The sequence below is a fragment of the Sander lucioperca genome, chromosome 23, assembly GCF_008315115.2.
Source record: "Sander lucioperca isolate FBNREF2018 chromosome 23, SLUC_FBN_1.2, whole genome shotgun sequence".
Taxonomy (NCBI): domain Eukaryota; kingdom Metazoa; phylum Chordata; class Actinopteri; order Perciformes; family Percidae; genus Sander; species Sander lucioperca.
This window is the reverse complement of record NC_050195.1, coordinates 11158627-11175853: the sequence shown is the minus strand read 5'-3', so window position 1 is coordinate 11175853 and position 17227 is coordinate 11158627. Positions and strand designations below refer to the sequence as shown.

At 43.5% G+C, this 17227-nt stretch overlaps 1 protein-coding gene across 1 annotated transcript; it reads left to right on the top strand.

The window, feature by feature from the left end:
* The first annotated feature begins 831 nt into the window (after positions 1-831).
* On the top strand, positions 832-15436 carry LOC116040011. Its single transcript, XM_031285221.2, has 18 exons — positions 832-1276; positions 3269-3472; positions 4383-7434; positions 7534-7566; positions 8176-8320; positions 8507-8647; positions 8780-8828; positions 9216-9352; positions 10202-10305; positions 10487-10597; positions 10794-11051; positions 11229-11299; positions 11458-11643; positions 12406-12475; positions 12576-12704; positions 13153-13226; positions 13494-13563; positions 14108-15436. Exons 3-18 carry the CDS (start codon positions 4393-4395, stop codon positions 14252-14254), a joined length of 4767 nt encoding a protein of 1588 aa, XP_031141081.1. The 5' UTR covers positions 832-1276; positions 3269-3472; positions 4383-4392; the 3' UTR covers positions 14255-15436.
* Positions 15437-17227: the final 1791 nt, after the last annotated feature.

Genomic DNA, 17227 nt, shown 5'->3' with positions numbered 1-17227 from the left:
TGTTGTGTGTCATTGGGCATTTTTAAGTGGGTATATGGAAATCCTGGAGCTTTCTTAGTGGGTATATATACTGCGTATACCTGCGTATCACCACTGGAGCCAACCAACTACATGCAGGTCTACTTCGATTTCTTATCTCATTAAATTTGTATCTTGTTCATGAGGATGTCAAAGTGAATCTATGTGTGCTGCAGAGTCATATTATTATACTTGTTTAAACTTGAATTTTGGGGTTTTAGGGATGTTACAATAAAAAGTACACAGCATGGCTGTTTTATAAGCTTTATAAGTCGTTATATGATGTTTTAAATTAATATTTTCAACTTATTAATTTCTCTTAAAACTGAGGGTGGTGATCTGGGTTTCTATAAATACTGGCTACAGCCTAGCAGGTGTACAGTCATCAAAATACTTTCAATTGCTGATTTTATGAGGTGTTTAAAATAATAAAAAAAAATTAAAAACACATGGCTAACACTTGGGTATTTAATGAGCTGATTCTATATATTTTATAAATAAATTTTAACAAAGGAGATTATTTTTAGTGTTCCTAGTATCAAAATTCCCTGTGGTGTCTGGGAGATGCGTTTGTAACCTGATGACTTGAGTATTTCTAAAATCCGGGAGAAAAAAAAGTAATTTAAAAGTATTAATATTCAGATTGTACAGTTTCCATAGCAACTACAGAGTGTGCGTACGATCGGAAAAACAACAACAACGTTAACGGGCGGTTTTTATGAAAGCAAACGAGGAGAGAGTCCCGCAAACACACCGCGAGAAAAGCCAGAAATCAAGCTCGACTTCAACAGGACTGGTGAGTTCCTGAACAACTCGACCAGAACCCGCTTTTTACAACACAAAGTTTAGTTATTTAAGCAACAGCGCACGGTTTATTTCTCAGACGCGGAGTGATACTTAATGTGCAAATGATTTCGATGAACCAGTCAGATTGCTTGATATGTGCTACCAGTTTTATAAGTTAGCACAACATTTAGCTTCAGGTAGCTGTAACCCAACCGTTAGCATCTTTTAACGTTATTGTTCGATTTGTGAACGTTGGCTAACTAGCGGTTAGCATGATTAGAAACTGCTGCTTTTCGCCTGAAATGCCGTTTAAATTCCGGAAGATAAGGATTTGACAACTAGCTAGCTAGGTTAACTTGACTTACATTTGCAGAAGTGTTTATTGGAGGTGTTTCCTCACCAACTAACGGTAATGCTAACAGTCAAGGTTAATTCAGGTTGCCTTAACGGTAACCGACTGGGGAGCTGAAAGGTAGCTAACTAACGTTAAATCAAGTCAGACCTAGCTAGCGTTGACATCAGTTATAGTTTTCTTCTGAGCTAGCTAGCTAGCTAACTTATATGGATATTTATTAAAGAGACCAGTTTAAACTTACACAAAACTCTATTGCAAATGCCTTTCAGTCGTTTTGAATAGGAGAAAGTCAACCAAGCTCGCCAAGTTTGTTAACCAGATGACGTTTAGCCGTTAATATCTGTTTATCCGTCAGTGAAGTTGTTGACAGACTAAAAATTATGAGAAATTCATTATTTTCTCCCCCCTCCAACACCCTTTCCCATTAACGTTAGCTATTCATGGCGTCTGTCATTTAAGTTAACTAATGTTAGCTAACCAGCTAATGTTAGCATTTAAGGGAGACTGTCGGTACACGATCCGTTCTGCCTGCACGATCCGTTCTGCACATGCGCAAAATGTTCGCGCATGCGCGGTTGTACGAGGATTTACGACACTGCACAATCTGTTCCACGCTTCCGGTCGACAGCCAAGCTAACGTTAGTTTAGCTAACAGCTAATTCGGCTAACTGCTAGCTGAGACAGCATGTAATAACTTTAAAAGACCCTCAAAATAAAACTTGAAAATAAACGTTGACATATATAACAAACACCTAACATATATAACAGCTGTTACGTCAGTTCTACTTTACTTGTGCTCATTTAAAATACAATCACTCAATACTTGTCTTTATTGTTATTACTGTGAAGTCTTAATTTAGCTGTAGCCTGCTTTTCCCATTACGTTTGAGTTAACGTTATTTTAGACTGAATCTAGCTGTCAGCTAGCGGTTAGCCGAATTAGCTGTTAGCTAAACTAACGTTAGCTTCCCGGTGGAGGCTAGTCATAGGCTAGCGTGGAACAGATCGTGCAGGTCGTATGGATACGTAAAACAGTATTATCTTGCGCATGTGCAGAACGGATCGTGCAGGCAGAACGGATCGTGTACCGACAGAGACAACTACAGGCAAAAACATAATTTTTCAATTTTGAGATCGCGAAAATGGATTTTATTGTATAGCTAGCTAGCTATCTGTTGACAGTATTTCTGATTTATGGAGTAATAAAAATAGATATCTAAAATTCCCTCTGTTAAAAACCTAAGACTCTAATATGTCAACAAAATGAAAGAAGAATTTTGAACCTAGCTTTATCCAATGTTTACATTTCTGTTCTGGAAATGTATGCAAATTAGCGCATTTTTAAGCCCAAAGGACAACTTCAAATTGTTTTGTTTTTTTGTCCAACCAACCTTACAAAACTAGAAAAATTCTAAGAAAAGAGCAACTAACGTTATTCACATTTAAGAATCGGGAGCAAGTAAAGTCATTTCAGCTAGCTAAGTAAACTATTAAATGCGTTTTGTTGATGACTAATTGATTAATTGACTAATGGTTTTGGTTCCAGTCACCACACTTCTATTTAAGTTATAAGAAGTGCATTGTGGTGCTCTATTTTGAAATGATTCAGTCTTGGAATGGATGTATTCTTGAAATTGTAATGAAACTAGTAAGTGAATGTGTTTGTCGATCAACAGAAAAATTCAATTGATAATTTTTTTTGAAATGTTACTCTTACCTTTACATCTCCAAACAAGCTCAAATACCAAGCATTAACTGGTTAACGTTTGACCAATGTGAGCTTTTTGAATTAATTAGTTTCTTTATTAATTAGTTTATTTTAGATTTGCCAGCTGTTGGTTAAACTAAGTGAAACATTTGAAGCCGTAATTTTCTGGCAAGTTGTGATTTGCATCAGTCTGTAGTTATGACTTTTATATAGTCAAATATTGACTGATAATAAAATGAGTAATGAAAGAAGTCGTTAGTGAAGGGGTACCTATTAGATCTGCTTATGTCCAACACATCTAAGATTATAACTCTGTTGTTTACAGCAATTCAATGTGCAGTATTTACCAGTTGAAGTCCATATTGAGTAATCTAGTTGTTGCCATGTTTCCATCATGCCAGCTGGTGTTGTGACTCATTTACTTCTCTCCGCTTGCCCCCCTGTCAGTCTCCGTGGTGACCATCGACAGCAGCAGCACTCGTCCCGTTGAGTTGCCCTCGAGCCCGATTCACATGACGTCAGACCAGAATCCACTGTATCCAGCTGATCTACAGGTGCCGCTAACGCACGGAGAGCTGGGTCCAGGATACTACTACTTCTACCAAGTACTGCAATATTAACCCTCACTACACGGACACTCCTGTAGTTCTTATCTAAAGTAAAGTACTTCTCTAAAGTAACAGAACGACCCATCGCTAGATACATGAACTCGTATGGAATCAACTTCACTGTCCAATCTAGATCTGGAAACCAAATTTTGTTTAAAAAAGGCAAGTCAATTTTATTTATACAATCCAAAATCAGAAAAACAAACACAAGTCAGAAAGAACAACAGAGAAGGGATCCAGGTTTCAGGATGGACAGACATAGAATGTAAAGAATAGACAGAAATAACAATATTCCAAAGTAATTGTTATATAAATGTATTATTTAAAAAAATACAATTGACCGTTAAGACTTTTAGCATTTCCCATGTTCCAGCTTGTATGGGGGGGCCTAGTGGTCCTGTGAGGGGAGGCAGGGAAGAGGTTGTGAGGGGGGAAGCTAAAGTAGTGAGAGCAAAACTGATGTAAGTCAAAGAGAAAGGTATCAGTGGGAGGGAAAGACAAGTGAACGCATGGGACGGGAGGAAGGAAGAAGGGGGAGTGTCAGGGAGGGAGACTGCTGCATTACTGCTCTGTGATTGGTGGCCACTGGGCCATGTGCTGACCCCTCTCAAACTGTCGCCTAACTAGGGCTCACACACACACACACACACACACACACACACAAAGTGGTGTGCAGCCTACTGTTGAGTGGCAGGGACATGTGAGCTCCTTCACATTTGCTATTCTGGGCAGGGGAGGGGAAAACGAGGAGGGAAGGGGAAGGGGCGAAGCAAGGGGGAGTAGAGGGTCTTTTCTCTTTCTGCATGTGGCTGAGCCATCGTGAGGAGCTGCTCATGATTTTGTCTCGTGTTGTGTAGGCTCTCAGTGTGTGTGGCCATAGCAGTCTTGTGTTTTATTCCCACTTTAGGCCAGAGAAGATGGGGTGCTGTTTTAGTAAAGAGCTCAACCCCGGCCAGCAGAGTGAGAGGAGCAGTCTGTTACAGCCCCCGCTCCACGATGGGCTGAATGACGTGACAGAGCAGGTCAGGCAACACGCTGCGGCTGTAGCTCAGCATGTGTGCTTGGACGAAGAGGAAAAGCGTGTGGCAGACGGACCGGCCCAGAGAAAGCCTGCGGAAGATGAGGAAAGACCACCAGAACTGGGCAACAAAGTTTGGACAGAGGCGGCCGTGGCCGGCGGGGACAGCACCACGCGGAGTGAGAGGGATCTTAAAGCAGCCAGCACTCACGACAAGAAGGGGGCTATAATTATCACAACCAGCACAAATATACATACAAACACGGAGACTGAGGTAGGCATGACACATACTGGCGTGCCCAGCTGTGGCCCGGCCCCGTATATGGAGGTGCCCACACGGAGTCCAGCCAAACAGAAGATTGTGGAGAATGCCACACTCAGGGCTTTATGGTTCAATCAGCTCCCAGACAGGCACCCGTCGAAAAAATGTTGGTCATCTCCCGCCAGGTTACCCTCTGCTAACTGCCAGGGCAACGCCACAGGGAGCGAGGTGTCCGATAACCAGCGGCCGCTGCCACTGGTCAGCGAGTGTCCGGAGACACAGTTGGATTACCCCAAAGCTGAGCACAACGAGGAGGAAGGTGAGGACGTCTGTGTCGTCGCGACAACGCTGGGTCAAGGCTTCGAAACAAGGACCCGGAGCTTCTACAGCATCTGTTCCATCGACGCCGACGACCTTGAACATGACCACGTCCACAGCCAATCCCAAACAGCTGGAGCAACACACCCGCTGCACACAGCTGAAGCAGAAACAGCTGCTCTGCCCTGCATAGTGGAGTCTCTGGCCTCCGGCCAATCACACACACAGGCATCCAGAGTCTGTGACCAGGAGTACGTCACAGAATCTAAAACAACCGGCCAGTCGCGTGATGAGGAACCAGCTTCGAGTCATCAGTCTTCCACCATCCTGTCACAGACACACCCAGAGAATTCACTCTCAGCAGAGGAGACCTGCTTACCTCATCCTGTTGTAAAGCAGGTTGACCCTTCGTCTGACCCGCTGCCCCTGTCCAGCAGTCAAATAAACAGCGAGGAACCTCAGGCCTCCACACCAGACGGGACTCCGTTTAAAGATCTGGACTGCCAGACCGCTGCTAAGGACACACATGAATCCATGGATTACATGTTGATGACGTCACACGCAAATGAAAGTGCACGTGTTGAGGAGGAGAATAAACGTGGGACTTTCAGCTCCAGTTCTTCAAAGCTCAAACCGCTGCACGGGGATGAGGTTGTCTTTCCTCTGTCTGGAGGACAGTTTGAGATGGATAAATCCTCGCTACAGAGGGAGGCTATCCCCTTGAGTATCTGCCGAGGCCATTGTGAGGAGAGTGAAGTCGGTTACAGCAGCACAGCAGGCACGACTCTCACTGAGGTGTCCTCAGTTCCCACCATCTCAGCTGTGTCATCACTGCCCATTGAACTGACGGCCTTCTCCTGCCGCACACATCTGACTCCTCTCTCAGACTTTAAAACCACATCTCACCAGTGTGACTCCATAATATCTGACAAATTAGATGTAAATTCAAACGATCCAGCATTTGAATTGAGCAGCATTGAGCCTCCTCGTCAAGATGTTGTAGAGCCACCTGAGTCGGACCATAGCGATGACTGTGACAAACAGCGTGACAGTTTTGATGTGAAAACTGAAGGTGCCGTGGCGTCAGGCGAGCCTCTTCAGGATGTCCTCATGAGTGGAGATGACAGGCAGGCAGTCAAAGAACCAGAACCACAAGTCTGTCAGAACGGCAAACCTGTTGAAAGAGGGGATGTTAAAGATGTTTTACCTGAAACGGCTCAAAACTACTCTCACCTAGATATAAGTCCGGCTGTAAACGCGAGCATCACTCTTCATGGCCCGGAAGATTTAAGTCTCGGCCCTCTCACACAGCCTCCTCCTGCTGAAAGTGAGCTTTCTGTTACGGCTTCCTTCACTCCACCTCCCTCTTCCTCATCTCCGTGCACACCTCCTGAGGAAGGTAAGCGTAGTTTCTGTCCAGAGACTGGAGCTAATTCTACTGAGACGGAATGCAGACAAATCCAACTGGAGGAAAATCCACCAGAGAAAGTATTCATTCACGCATGTGAGGAAGGAGAAGACACAACAGCTGCACAGGGGACTCGGATTGATCCCCCAGTCAAGCATGAATCTGCAGATACAGTAGAACAGCCTCAAACAGCCTCTGAAGCCCCGGTAATATTAAGCTCCAGTGTTTCCTCTGACTGTGTGGACCCTAACGTCGACATCGGCCTGCCGAATGACACTGCTGAATGTTTACCTCAAGCTGGAGATTCATCAAATGAAATTCATTTCGAGGAAATCGATGGGATACAGATTCACATGTCACAGGGGGAAATGTCTGCACTTGACAGTGATATTCCTCCAGAAACTCCAAATATTTCTGCTACGGGCACACCACCCCAAGGCGTCGAGGTCTGTACCGGCATCTGTGATGACTCATATGTGATTCCTAATGACTTCAGCTGTCCGGATGACAAAGCCTCGGTTTTGGACTGCCAGGAGGACATGATTCCTGTGGACCCAGGACAGATTGATGTTTACGCCTCAACGCCGTCATACGAGATTCACTTCCTGGGACATGAACCGCCCGCTACTGCCGAGGAGGGGGAGAGAGAAGGAGGGATGAGGGAGATGGTGTCTGAGTTACTGGGAGACGACGCAGACTCCTCCGTCTGTCGCCTCTATCCCCACCCCTGGATCAAACTGGGTCTGGAGGATAGCTGTGGGGCGTGGGCCCAGGGCGCGTCTGATGCCGAGCCCAGCCAGGGCGAGAGCAAGACGGGCGCCGACGTAGAGCAGATCCCAGCCCTGGTCTCGGAGCTGCAGCCGTCTATGGCTCTGCTGGGAGCTTACCCCTACAGCACAGTGATGCCTCAGGGACGCTGTGTGTGGGACTGGCACACAGATTGCACTCAGTCTGTAAGTGTTCGCTTAACACGTGAGACAGTTGGGTTCAGTGTTCATGTCTTATGCCCGAAAGTAAAAAAAACAGGATTTCTTTTTATGTGATTCTGTCAGGGAAAGAAATACTTGGCTGGGCAGTCTGAACAGGTCAGCAGGCAGAGTCTTCAATACTCCTTTTTATAAAGATGTTACAAAACGAGTGTTCATTGTTCACACAGACGGCCTCGTTACACAGTCACAGTTTTGTGTAATTTAGATAGAACAATAAAAACGTGTAATAATGCAAGTACATATACTTATAAAATAACAGCCTTGATATAACAAGGGTAAGTTAACGCCGATTCAGAGGGTCTGTTATCTGTTGTAGATGAAATTTAACAGGTGGATGAAGTATGAAGTGGAATCAGCTGTGATTTACATCTGAGAATGAATCTATAAGATGTTTTCTTCTGCATTATTGCTTTAACATTGAGTGAGATGAAATAGCATTTAGTTTTGTGGATTTTATAAAATACACATTTGAGCATCGCATTTTAGGTTGAATCTGACTCAGTGAAAGATACTAGAGAACATCTTCTGTCCATTCTTGATGTAAAACACCTGAACACACAAGCTAGTGTCTGCTAGCTTATCTGCCACTGTTAATATTAATTTGTTCATTCAAAATAACTCGTGTTTTTAAAATAAGCTGACTTAACTTTTCATGTTAGATTAATATTGTACAAATTGTGTTTTTTTTTCCGTTTATTGTTTCAGGAACCTGCTGTTGCTGCCCCAAGCCTTAACCCTAATGCTGAGGTATGGACCAATCACAACTTCAACTTGGACGTCCCTGGCCCCGCCTTCCTGCAGGCTCATGAGCCATGGCTGCAATTCCCCAGCGATCTGACCAATCAGGAAGGTAGGCTGGAGTTACTTAGGGACAGGAGCCCAGAATTACAATAATGAGTTATTTACGGATGAAGAGTTTGTAATTTATTCTTTGAACAAATCAAAAACAACTTGCTGAACTTGAACGAATGTTACTGTCTGCAAAGCAAGTATTGGTTATGGCGTGGCGGTAAGATGCCTTGGGGTTGATTTTTAGGATACGAGCCAGAGTTCCAGCTGGAGAACGTGGGCCTGGCTGAGGCTGTGGTTGAAGCAGATCCCAGCACACCAGAGTACCACACGCTGTCTGCCGAAGCTTCAATAGTTAATGGAGAGCCCACTGACCCACCTGTTACAGGTAGCAGTCCAATTTAGTTAATTTTTTTAACCCAGGTTATATTATCTGTTTTTATGTTTCACCACAATAAAATGAACTTGAGTTGGTGTTGTTTTTAAAGCACTGACTTTGTGGTCATGACTTTGATTTCAGATGAGACTAGAGAAGAGCTGAGGACAGTTTTGGAGTCCTGCCTGACCAGGTAACAAGTGACCACTTCTTTTGAAGAAGTTATGTCATCAAATATTAATATGATCACTGACTGTGGTTATTGAACGCCACAATATGTTGTCTAAGCATAAAAACAAAATTTGAAATGTAATGTCAATGCTCTTAGAAAACGGTGCAAATACCAAATTGGGTTTGGTGCGATGTTTAGTATTCTAGTCATTGTGCACAATTATTTGACCTCCCGCCCACTGTATTTAAATAGCCATTTTCCTTTCCTTTTTTTATTGTATGTGTGTGTGTGTGTGTGTGTGTGTGTGTGTGTTTTGTCCAACGCGTGCGATACGTCATAACCGTTGGTAACCTCTCCAAACATTCCTCGATAGAGACTGTTCTCACAAGCCCTTCTGTCCCTCCACAGGGAGCACCTTGGCAACGACCTGTACCTTAATTCTCAGATGGACAGCGACCAGTATGTTCCCATCGCAACTCTGGCCAGCCTCGACAAGATCAAGAGGGTCAGCACGGACCTGGACCTCATCGCCGACATTTTGAAATGTCAGTGTTTATTTCTGCATGTGTGTCTGATTGAGTTTTTATTCAGGGTGAACATTTAACCACTAGCCAAATGTTGGTGATCTTGTGCTGTGGGTATAGATTCAGAATGAGTCTGGTCAGGTATTATTAGTTTTTAATGATAATATTTTTTTATGTACATGGACAGGTCTGTTAAGCCCAGTTCAGACCAAAGATTCGCGATCTGCAGCGTTCTGAAACCTGCCAGTTCACACCAATGCGACGAGACGGTGTATCTAGCTCGCTCCACCATATAACGTTACCGTGCTCTCCGGCGGCCGTTGAGGCTCCGTCTGAAACTCTGCCATTTCGACCAGCTGTTTGTAACATAAAAATAAACTGGATTGAGGATCATTTTGTTTCTATAGTTTATAGCTGACTTTACCAGCTGACTTCTCTATTGGCTGTTGAAAACAGGTGAAGTCCCTCACGTTCTAAAACCAGCCTCGGGGACTTGAACAGCTGAGTCACAGCGACACCGTCAGCTGGTTTGAGTTGACCTGAGACGGGCCGGTTCAGACCGCTGAAATGTTTCCCCGCAACGTTCTAAAACGGTTTCGTCTCATCGCAAGTCTTTGGTCTGAACAGGGCTTTAGGAAAAAAACAAACAACTCAAGAAATATTGGTTACACTTTACTTGACGGTATCTACATAAGAGTGACATGACACTGTCATGAACGTGTCATAAACATTATAAACAAGTCATAGATGTTTATGACATAACGCTTCTCTCATGACAAGTTAGGGTTAGGGTTCATGTGTCATGACAGTGTCATGTCACTCTTATGTAGATACCTTGATAAAACATTCTCTTCTCTCATTGGCTGGCAGCCCTGCCGCTGGTCCAGGTGGCTCCTTGTGGACAGAAGGTCCGGCCCAGTCAGAGTCGATGTGTCGTCATCCTGCGTGAGATCCCCAACACCACACCCAAGGAGGCAAGAACCTCTCCTCCTAGAAAACTACAAACATTTGTCTATAGATCTAGATGAGTGTCATGGCGTTTTGTCGCTGTCAGCAGATGTCCTGTTGATCAAGCTAGGAAAACGCAGGGGTTTTATAAAGGCAAAGTCTGCATGTGACAGTTCTGGTTTGTTTGACGTTACTGTTGTGCTGCAGGAGGTGGAGGCTCTCTTTGACGGGGAGAACATTCCCAAGTTCCTGAGCTGTGAGTTTGTGAGCAACGATAACTGGTTTATCACTTTCAAATCGGAAACCGACGCACAACAGGTAAAATACAGCCAAATACATTGTGATCTTATGATTTCTAATCACTAAAGTGATGCTTTTGATGTTGGTAGTGGGTGGTGGTTTAGACATTTTCATCAGAACAGACTACAGTGTAACAGGAAGACTATGAAACTGTGTAGTTTGTATGATTTGAAAACACTCAGACAATCGCGTTACTGTCTGTGCACGTCATTAGGCCTACAAGTACCTCAGAGAAGAGGTTCGAGAGTTTAAGGGAAAGCCGATCATGGTGAGGATAAAGGCCAAAACCATGGCAGTCACTTCCTTCGCTCCAAAAAATGGCTACCGACCCACTCAGCTGGACCAGTGCGGCAATCCTTATTCCTACTTCCCCCCAAGCAGCTACCAGCAGCCCTGCCCCACCCAACAGCTGTATGATTTCACCAATGACATGTGGGCTTCGGCTGCGGCAGGATACCAAGAATGTGCTGACGTGAGTCCTTCTTATGTCGAAAATGTATGACATGAAGTCGTAGGCTTTATTATTGACAGAGTAAGAATAATCCTTCTTGTTTAACTTAGATTAGGAGACACTGTTGCTGGTCATGGTTAATTGAATGTGTGTTATCTTGTGTTGGCTAATTTAGCTGCTATTGTTTTTCGTCCGCAGCATCAAACATTGATGAATGACTTTATAAATGGATTCTCCAGCTTCAAACCTCATAACCCACACAGGATGAGGTAGCTACTCATCAAATTAGTACCTGTTATAAGAAAGAAACCTGTTGTGCACGTCCCATTTATTAGCTGTGAATCATCATACCTGTAATGACGTGTTATGTCAATCTGTTGTTGGTGTAAATATGCACTTACTGGCATTCATGGTCGATGACTTCCAGGAGAGGCTCAAGGTGGTCAAATTCTGACCGTTGGCAGTCCAATCTAAATGATTCCTCACAGTCGTCAGAGCAAGCACCAGTGGAGGGCTCCTCTTCTCCGCTGAGGCCGGGTCGAGGACGGTCGCGGGGCAACGTGCGCCGTCCGAGCAGAGGTGTAAGGAGCGAGCCCACTTCTGATCGTGGAAGGTAACCAAACATCAACCCAGAACTCTCAAGTATGGCTGTAAAGTCTGATACCCACATGACTATTACCGTAGGTCCTCCTAACAAGTGACGTGTTGTGATAACCTGTTGTAATTATTATTTTTTTAATTCCGTCATATTATCTTTCCACTCTCAGTAAAGCTGAGGGATCATATTAATATCTGATGCTGTCTGATGGACATAGTTTGCTTTCATCCCTGTAGTTTGGTTGGCTTGACCTCATACGTCACAATGATGAATGGGTAGAAACAGGATGAAAAAGAAAAATCTACTTTGACAAAATCTGTTGCTGGACCAGAGGCCTGCTCCCAAAGGTTCAACTGAAAGCTTTCACACCAGCCGAAACGCACCAAACCAAGCGGACAAATGCACCAGAATTTAAAATTTGAATTTGAACCGGAACAAACCGCGTGGACGCCCCGATAGATTAAAATCTAACTCCGGCCAAGAAAATGAAGTGTGGGATAAACCTCCTTTGAAAGCAGGGAAATTAGACCATAGCAGCAACAAAGGTAACAAGATTCAGCCAAAAAATGTGAGCCCACCAATAGAAAAGAAAATAGGCAGGGAAACGGTAGAGCCAACAAGCTATATAAGCTCTACCCGGTTAAATTCAGAGGCAGCACCTATATGTACATAATAACAATTCTTTAAAGGTGCACACATGTAGCCCTCTGTGCCTACACAGACACGTTTTAGAATACAGTGCTGCTGTAACATCGCTGCTCTGCTGTGTCTCTGAAGGAGAGGAAACTTCAGCCAGAGGAGGAGAGAGAACCCGAGGTCATGGGACAAATCTGCCGGGAGCAGTCGTGTAAGTAGCATGTGAGCAGTACATGTATGCGTTTGCAAAGTTGACTTTGTTGTGTACTGACTGTGTGTGTGTGTGTGTGTGTGTGTGTGTGTTTGTGTAGAATGCACAGAGTCAGTCGCCTCCTCGTCAACCGTCTCCTCCTCCTGAGCTCGGCCTGACGAGCTTCCCTCCTCTTCCTCCGGCAAAGACTGCCATGGCAACGGTACAGGCAGCTAACGGCAACGTCAAGGTGACCACACACACACACACACACACACACACACCGGTTTGTGGTTCTATCTTTGTGGGAACCCGTCATTGACATAATGCATTCCCTAGCCCCTTACCCTAACCTTAACCATCACAACTAAATGCCTAACCTTAACCCTTACCCTCACCCTAACCATAACCTAATTCTAACCCTAATCCTAAAACCAAGTCTTAACCCTCAAACAGCCCTTTAAAGTTGTGGGGTCCAGCATTTTGGCCCCACAAAGCTGTCAGGGAAGTATACTGAACTCCCGGTTTTTGGACCACAAAAATATAGCTAAACACACACACACACACACACACACACACACACACACACACACACACAGTCACCTGACTCTGCTCAACAAGGAGCCTCATCTTGTAGTTTAAAACCCAGACTGTGTAAACCCTTGACATTGGTCTCTCTTTTTTTCTGTTCTTCACAGATTCCAGTCAAAATCAGCAGCCTGTGTGCATCGGTGCCAGCAAAGTCTCAAGAGCCTCAACCAATCTCAGAGCAGTAAGTAACTCAGAGGCAGCAGCTGGACGATGATTTACCTCTGCATTAGACTCTGCATCTGGCTAGTTCTATTTTTACATTCTTTACTTTTCCCTTTTACTCATCACGATCAGAGCCACAGCACAAGCTCCTTTTTGATGTGTTTTTCTTTCGCTTGCCTCGCCCGCAAGATATTTCATGTGTAGACTTTTATCCGTTTTCCAGTTGTCATGGGGCCAGCTATGCTCAGAGCTGTGTGTAGTGAGTGTGTTCTGCTCGTCTCTGTAGGAATGTGACGGAGCGTGCCGAGACGACCAGCGAGGCCAACCCAGCTCAGCTTACACAGGAACCAGTCACAGTAAGACTTGTTTATGGTGTTGAATTGTTTCTTCTATTTTCATTTAAGAACTACTCTATTTGAAGTGGCATTTCTCAGATTAGTGTATGTTTCAGTCTGTCCTCTAGTATTGGTAGTGTTTTTAAACACCTTGGAATTGAATCAAAGAAAGGAGGATTCAAGAACATAATTGAATAGTAATAATCAGATATACTGTGTGTGACATTTTGACCTCTGACCTTCTGTAAGATTCTTCATGAGCATTAAAAAAAAGGGCAAATATGAAATAACAACTGTGTTATCCTGTGAAATTTACAAGCATGTGGCTTGTTGGTTTTGTAGCTTGAAGCCAAAAATAATCGAAAGGCAAATAGATACATAGGTACAATTTCTAAAAGTCTTCTCTGACCCCAGTATGTCGATAGAGAGGATAAAAGATCATTAGATGTTGGTAGATATTAGATATCAGATCTGTTTGATGAGCACGGTGTTTGAAAGCCATTAATGTGCAGGAGAAGAAAGGCGTGAGAGCCTCTTGACACCATCTTGTTCTGTGATTGGCCAGGAGTCCAAGAGGCCAAGCTACGCCCAGATCTGCCAGAGAGTGTCGTCCAATGAGCCGGCGCCGCCCGCCGACCTCGCTCCTTCAGAGGCAGCGCATATCCCGACGTTTCCGGGCCAGGCATCCAAACCAGATGTGTTGCCACAGTAATCATATTGATGTCACATGAGCTGAAATCATTGTACTGTCTTATTACGCAAACCTGCCGCACGTTTTCTGTGAGTAATAATCCGCGTGTACAGAGTGATGTGGCATTAACCACCAAACAGCCTTTAAATCAACTCCATTTAGGTCTGGATCTAGAAACTTTAGCCTTGATCTACACAGCTGACCATGTGCGGGTGGGGTGGGGGGGGTGTCAGACTGCTGGCTGGTTCAGGACAGGACGAGCTCGTGTGGGTCTGAGGTCGCCAGCCACTCAGGATGTTTATGCCAACTTTTAGTTTTTAGAGCGGAAGCTGAAAAGAATCTGTAAATGTTGATCTGCAACTTTAACGTTTTTTTAGTTTTATTTCTTGGTTTGTAGTTCAGATGAGTTTATTGAGAGCCAGGTTTTGATTTAGTCTTGTTTTGCTGATGGCTCTTCTTTTCCTGCCGTTTGTGTGTGTTTGATGTTTTCTCGCTGTACAGGATGTTCCGCCATGACTTTATTATTTTTTTTTTGTTTATTTTTATTTTACTTTTTTTCATACATCTGTGATATTCTTTAGTCTACAGGGCCGCTGTGGGCACACATGATGCTGTTTCATTAAATGTTATAGTCACCAAGTTTGTTTCCATTTGCAGACGTTGGTGAGATGTCCAGGCTTGTAATGAACCAAGTTCCAGTGTGTATTAGTGAGTTCTGGTAGGATCAGACCTGTATTGATTTGATCTTGGAATCAAATTGAACTTCAAAAGCACTGAATATCGCTACTTTATCTCTGCACGACTTTTTAATTTCATTTTAGAATTTAATTTATGTCCTAATTTTTATTTACGTTGGATATGAGTGCTTTTGTGTGTTTAAAGCTTTAGTCTCACCTGTGTGGAGTTCAGGTGTACCCCCGTGTCACAGCGTCCAGTGTTTTGGACACAGCTAGGCTCGGTTCAGGTCGTCCCATGGAGCTTCTGGCTGGGTGTAGTAGTTACTCGGTGTCCGTAAACGAGCATCGTTTCAGCACGAGCATCTTGAACTGCACTGATTCCAATGGTCTTTTGTTTAAAATATACTATTTTAAATGTGAAACAGTTGTCCTGGAGAAAGAGCAGGCGTAGTTGTGGCACATGTTACTTTGTCTGTACAGATGTACATATTATTGAACAAATATTAAAGTGCCTTTCAAGTTAAAATGATTAGTTTGTGTTTATATATGTTGATTCAAAGCTGATCAGTCAGATTAATCCAAGCTTGTCTTCGCTAGACAAATGCTGTTTTTCTTTATTTATTTAAAGGTACACTGTGTAGGAATTTCTCCCATCTAGCGGTGAAATTGTATTTTGCATTCAATCGTGTTTTCAAATGCCAAGAAGCTATGACGACATGTCTTCCGATTTTCGCTTTTTTGGCGACGAGGATTCCTTCTCCTGTGGCTCGGCATAAGTACGATCCTCCATTATGAACTAAAATGCAGCGCAGGCTTTTAAATTTTGCCGAGGCGGTGACAAGCGCCTCTCACTGATCTCCTTCTCCGTCTCAGCTGGTTTCAGTCACGTGACGCTGGCTCTGAACGAAAACGCGTTGTGGATTAGCTAGACAGGTACTCTAGTCCTCTATGTTCCTCTCAGCCATTAGAGTTTTTCAAAAGGACACGGAAGCCTCCTTGGACTTGCCCGTCCGATGTAAATACAGATAAGAAATTCTTCACTTACGAGGATAAGTCAGATCATTGGCAGAGGTCATTTTACACCAATGAGGACATATTTATGAATGAAGACATTGATTTTAGCTAATAAAATACTTCAAACACTACACAGTGTACCTTTAAGCTTTAACGTCTTTCACGACATCCTCAGCTGTGAACTTCTGCTGCAGTCTCACACGCAGAGTCACAGCACTGAATGCCTGATGTTCACACCCTTGGTTGTGGTTGTGTCTTCTAACCAGCAGATGGCAGATGAGTCTCATTACAACAGTCTGTTCCCCATTATGTGGCCCCACCACTTGTTTACAATAAGGATGATTTGATTCCTTGAAGGCTATAGGCCTAATGAATGTGATGAATAATACTAATGAAATTCACTGTATTAGAGGGACAAATTGATGATCGCTTATGTGTCACTGCCACATTAAGCTTGTTCCATCATACTGGACTTAATTAAAAGGCTGCTTGACCTTTTAATATTAATCACATTATTCTGTTGAGGTTACATTTCCACATGCAGATGTTGAATAAAGAATGGCCACATTTAAAGGCAAAGGCCAGAGCAATGGAGAAGACGGGCAATCTGTAAAACAGGAGAACATCACTGACCAAACACGCTTAATTAATACAACAATGCAGACCGCGTTTGGCTTCAAAAGCTAAAGATAAATCTGCTGTGTTCAGGCCTGTCTCTTAAACAAATTAAAATGGGTCACAAACTTTGCGTTCCGTCTGTTTTGACATAATTTCTTCTGGCTACATACAGCAGGAAGTTGGGCAAAATTAAGTCAGCGTTAGCACAATCTGTGACCATTTATGTAAGTTGAACATATTTGAAAAGATCTATTTTCTTTTTTTGTATGCAGGCCTTAATGTTTGCACCAGTAGGTTGTGTTTAAAGGAATACTTCATACCCTCAAAATGATCAACGAAGGTGAACAAGAATTGAAGTAATCGCAGCCCTTCAATTCATCGAGACTTCTCCGTTTTTGGATTCTTCGTTCACCGTTTTGAGGGTTAAGTATTCCTTTATGCTAATCGAAAAGATATTTGTGAGGTTGTGCCCTGACAAAAAAAAATTAAGGAAATTCCATCTGCTGATCCACACGTTGTGGTTGAAAGCCTTTTGTAAAAACAAATTAGGTAGACTTTGTGCTGAGATTTCCAACAAGGAAACTATTCAAGGGCTTCAACTAACAACTATTTTCATTGCTGATTAATCTGTGGATTATTTTCTTGATTAATGGATTAGTTGTTTGGTCTATAAAAAAAAAGTGTG

Bases quoted from the DNA above. Each gene is read 5' to 3' on its own strand.
- LOC116040011 (XM_031285221.2), top strand. From the start codon at position 4,393: ATGGGGTGCTGTTTTAGTAAAGAGCTCAACCCCGGCCAGCAGAGTGAG. The intron at 11,300-11,457 runs GTAGCTACTCAT...GATGACTTCCAG, and splicing joins CATAACCCACACAGGATGAG to GAGAGGCTCAAGGTGGTCAA. The intron at 12,705-13,152 runs GTGACCACACAC...TGTTCTTCACAG, and splicing joins CAGCTAACGGCAACGTCAAG to ATTCCAGTCAAAATCAGCAG.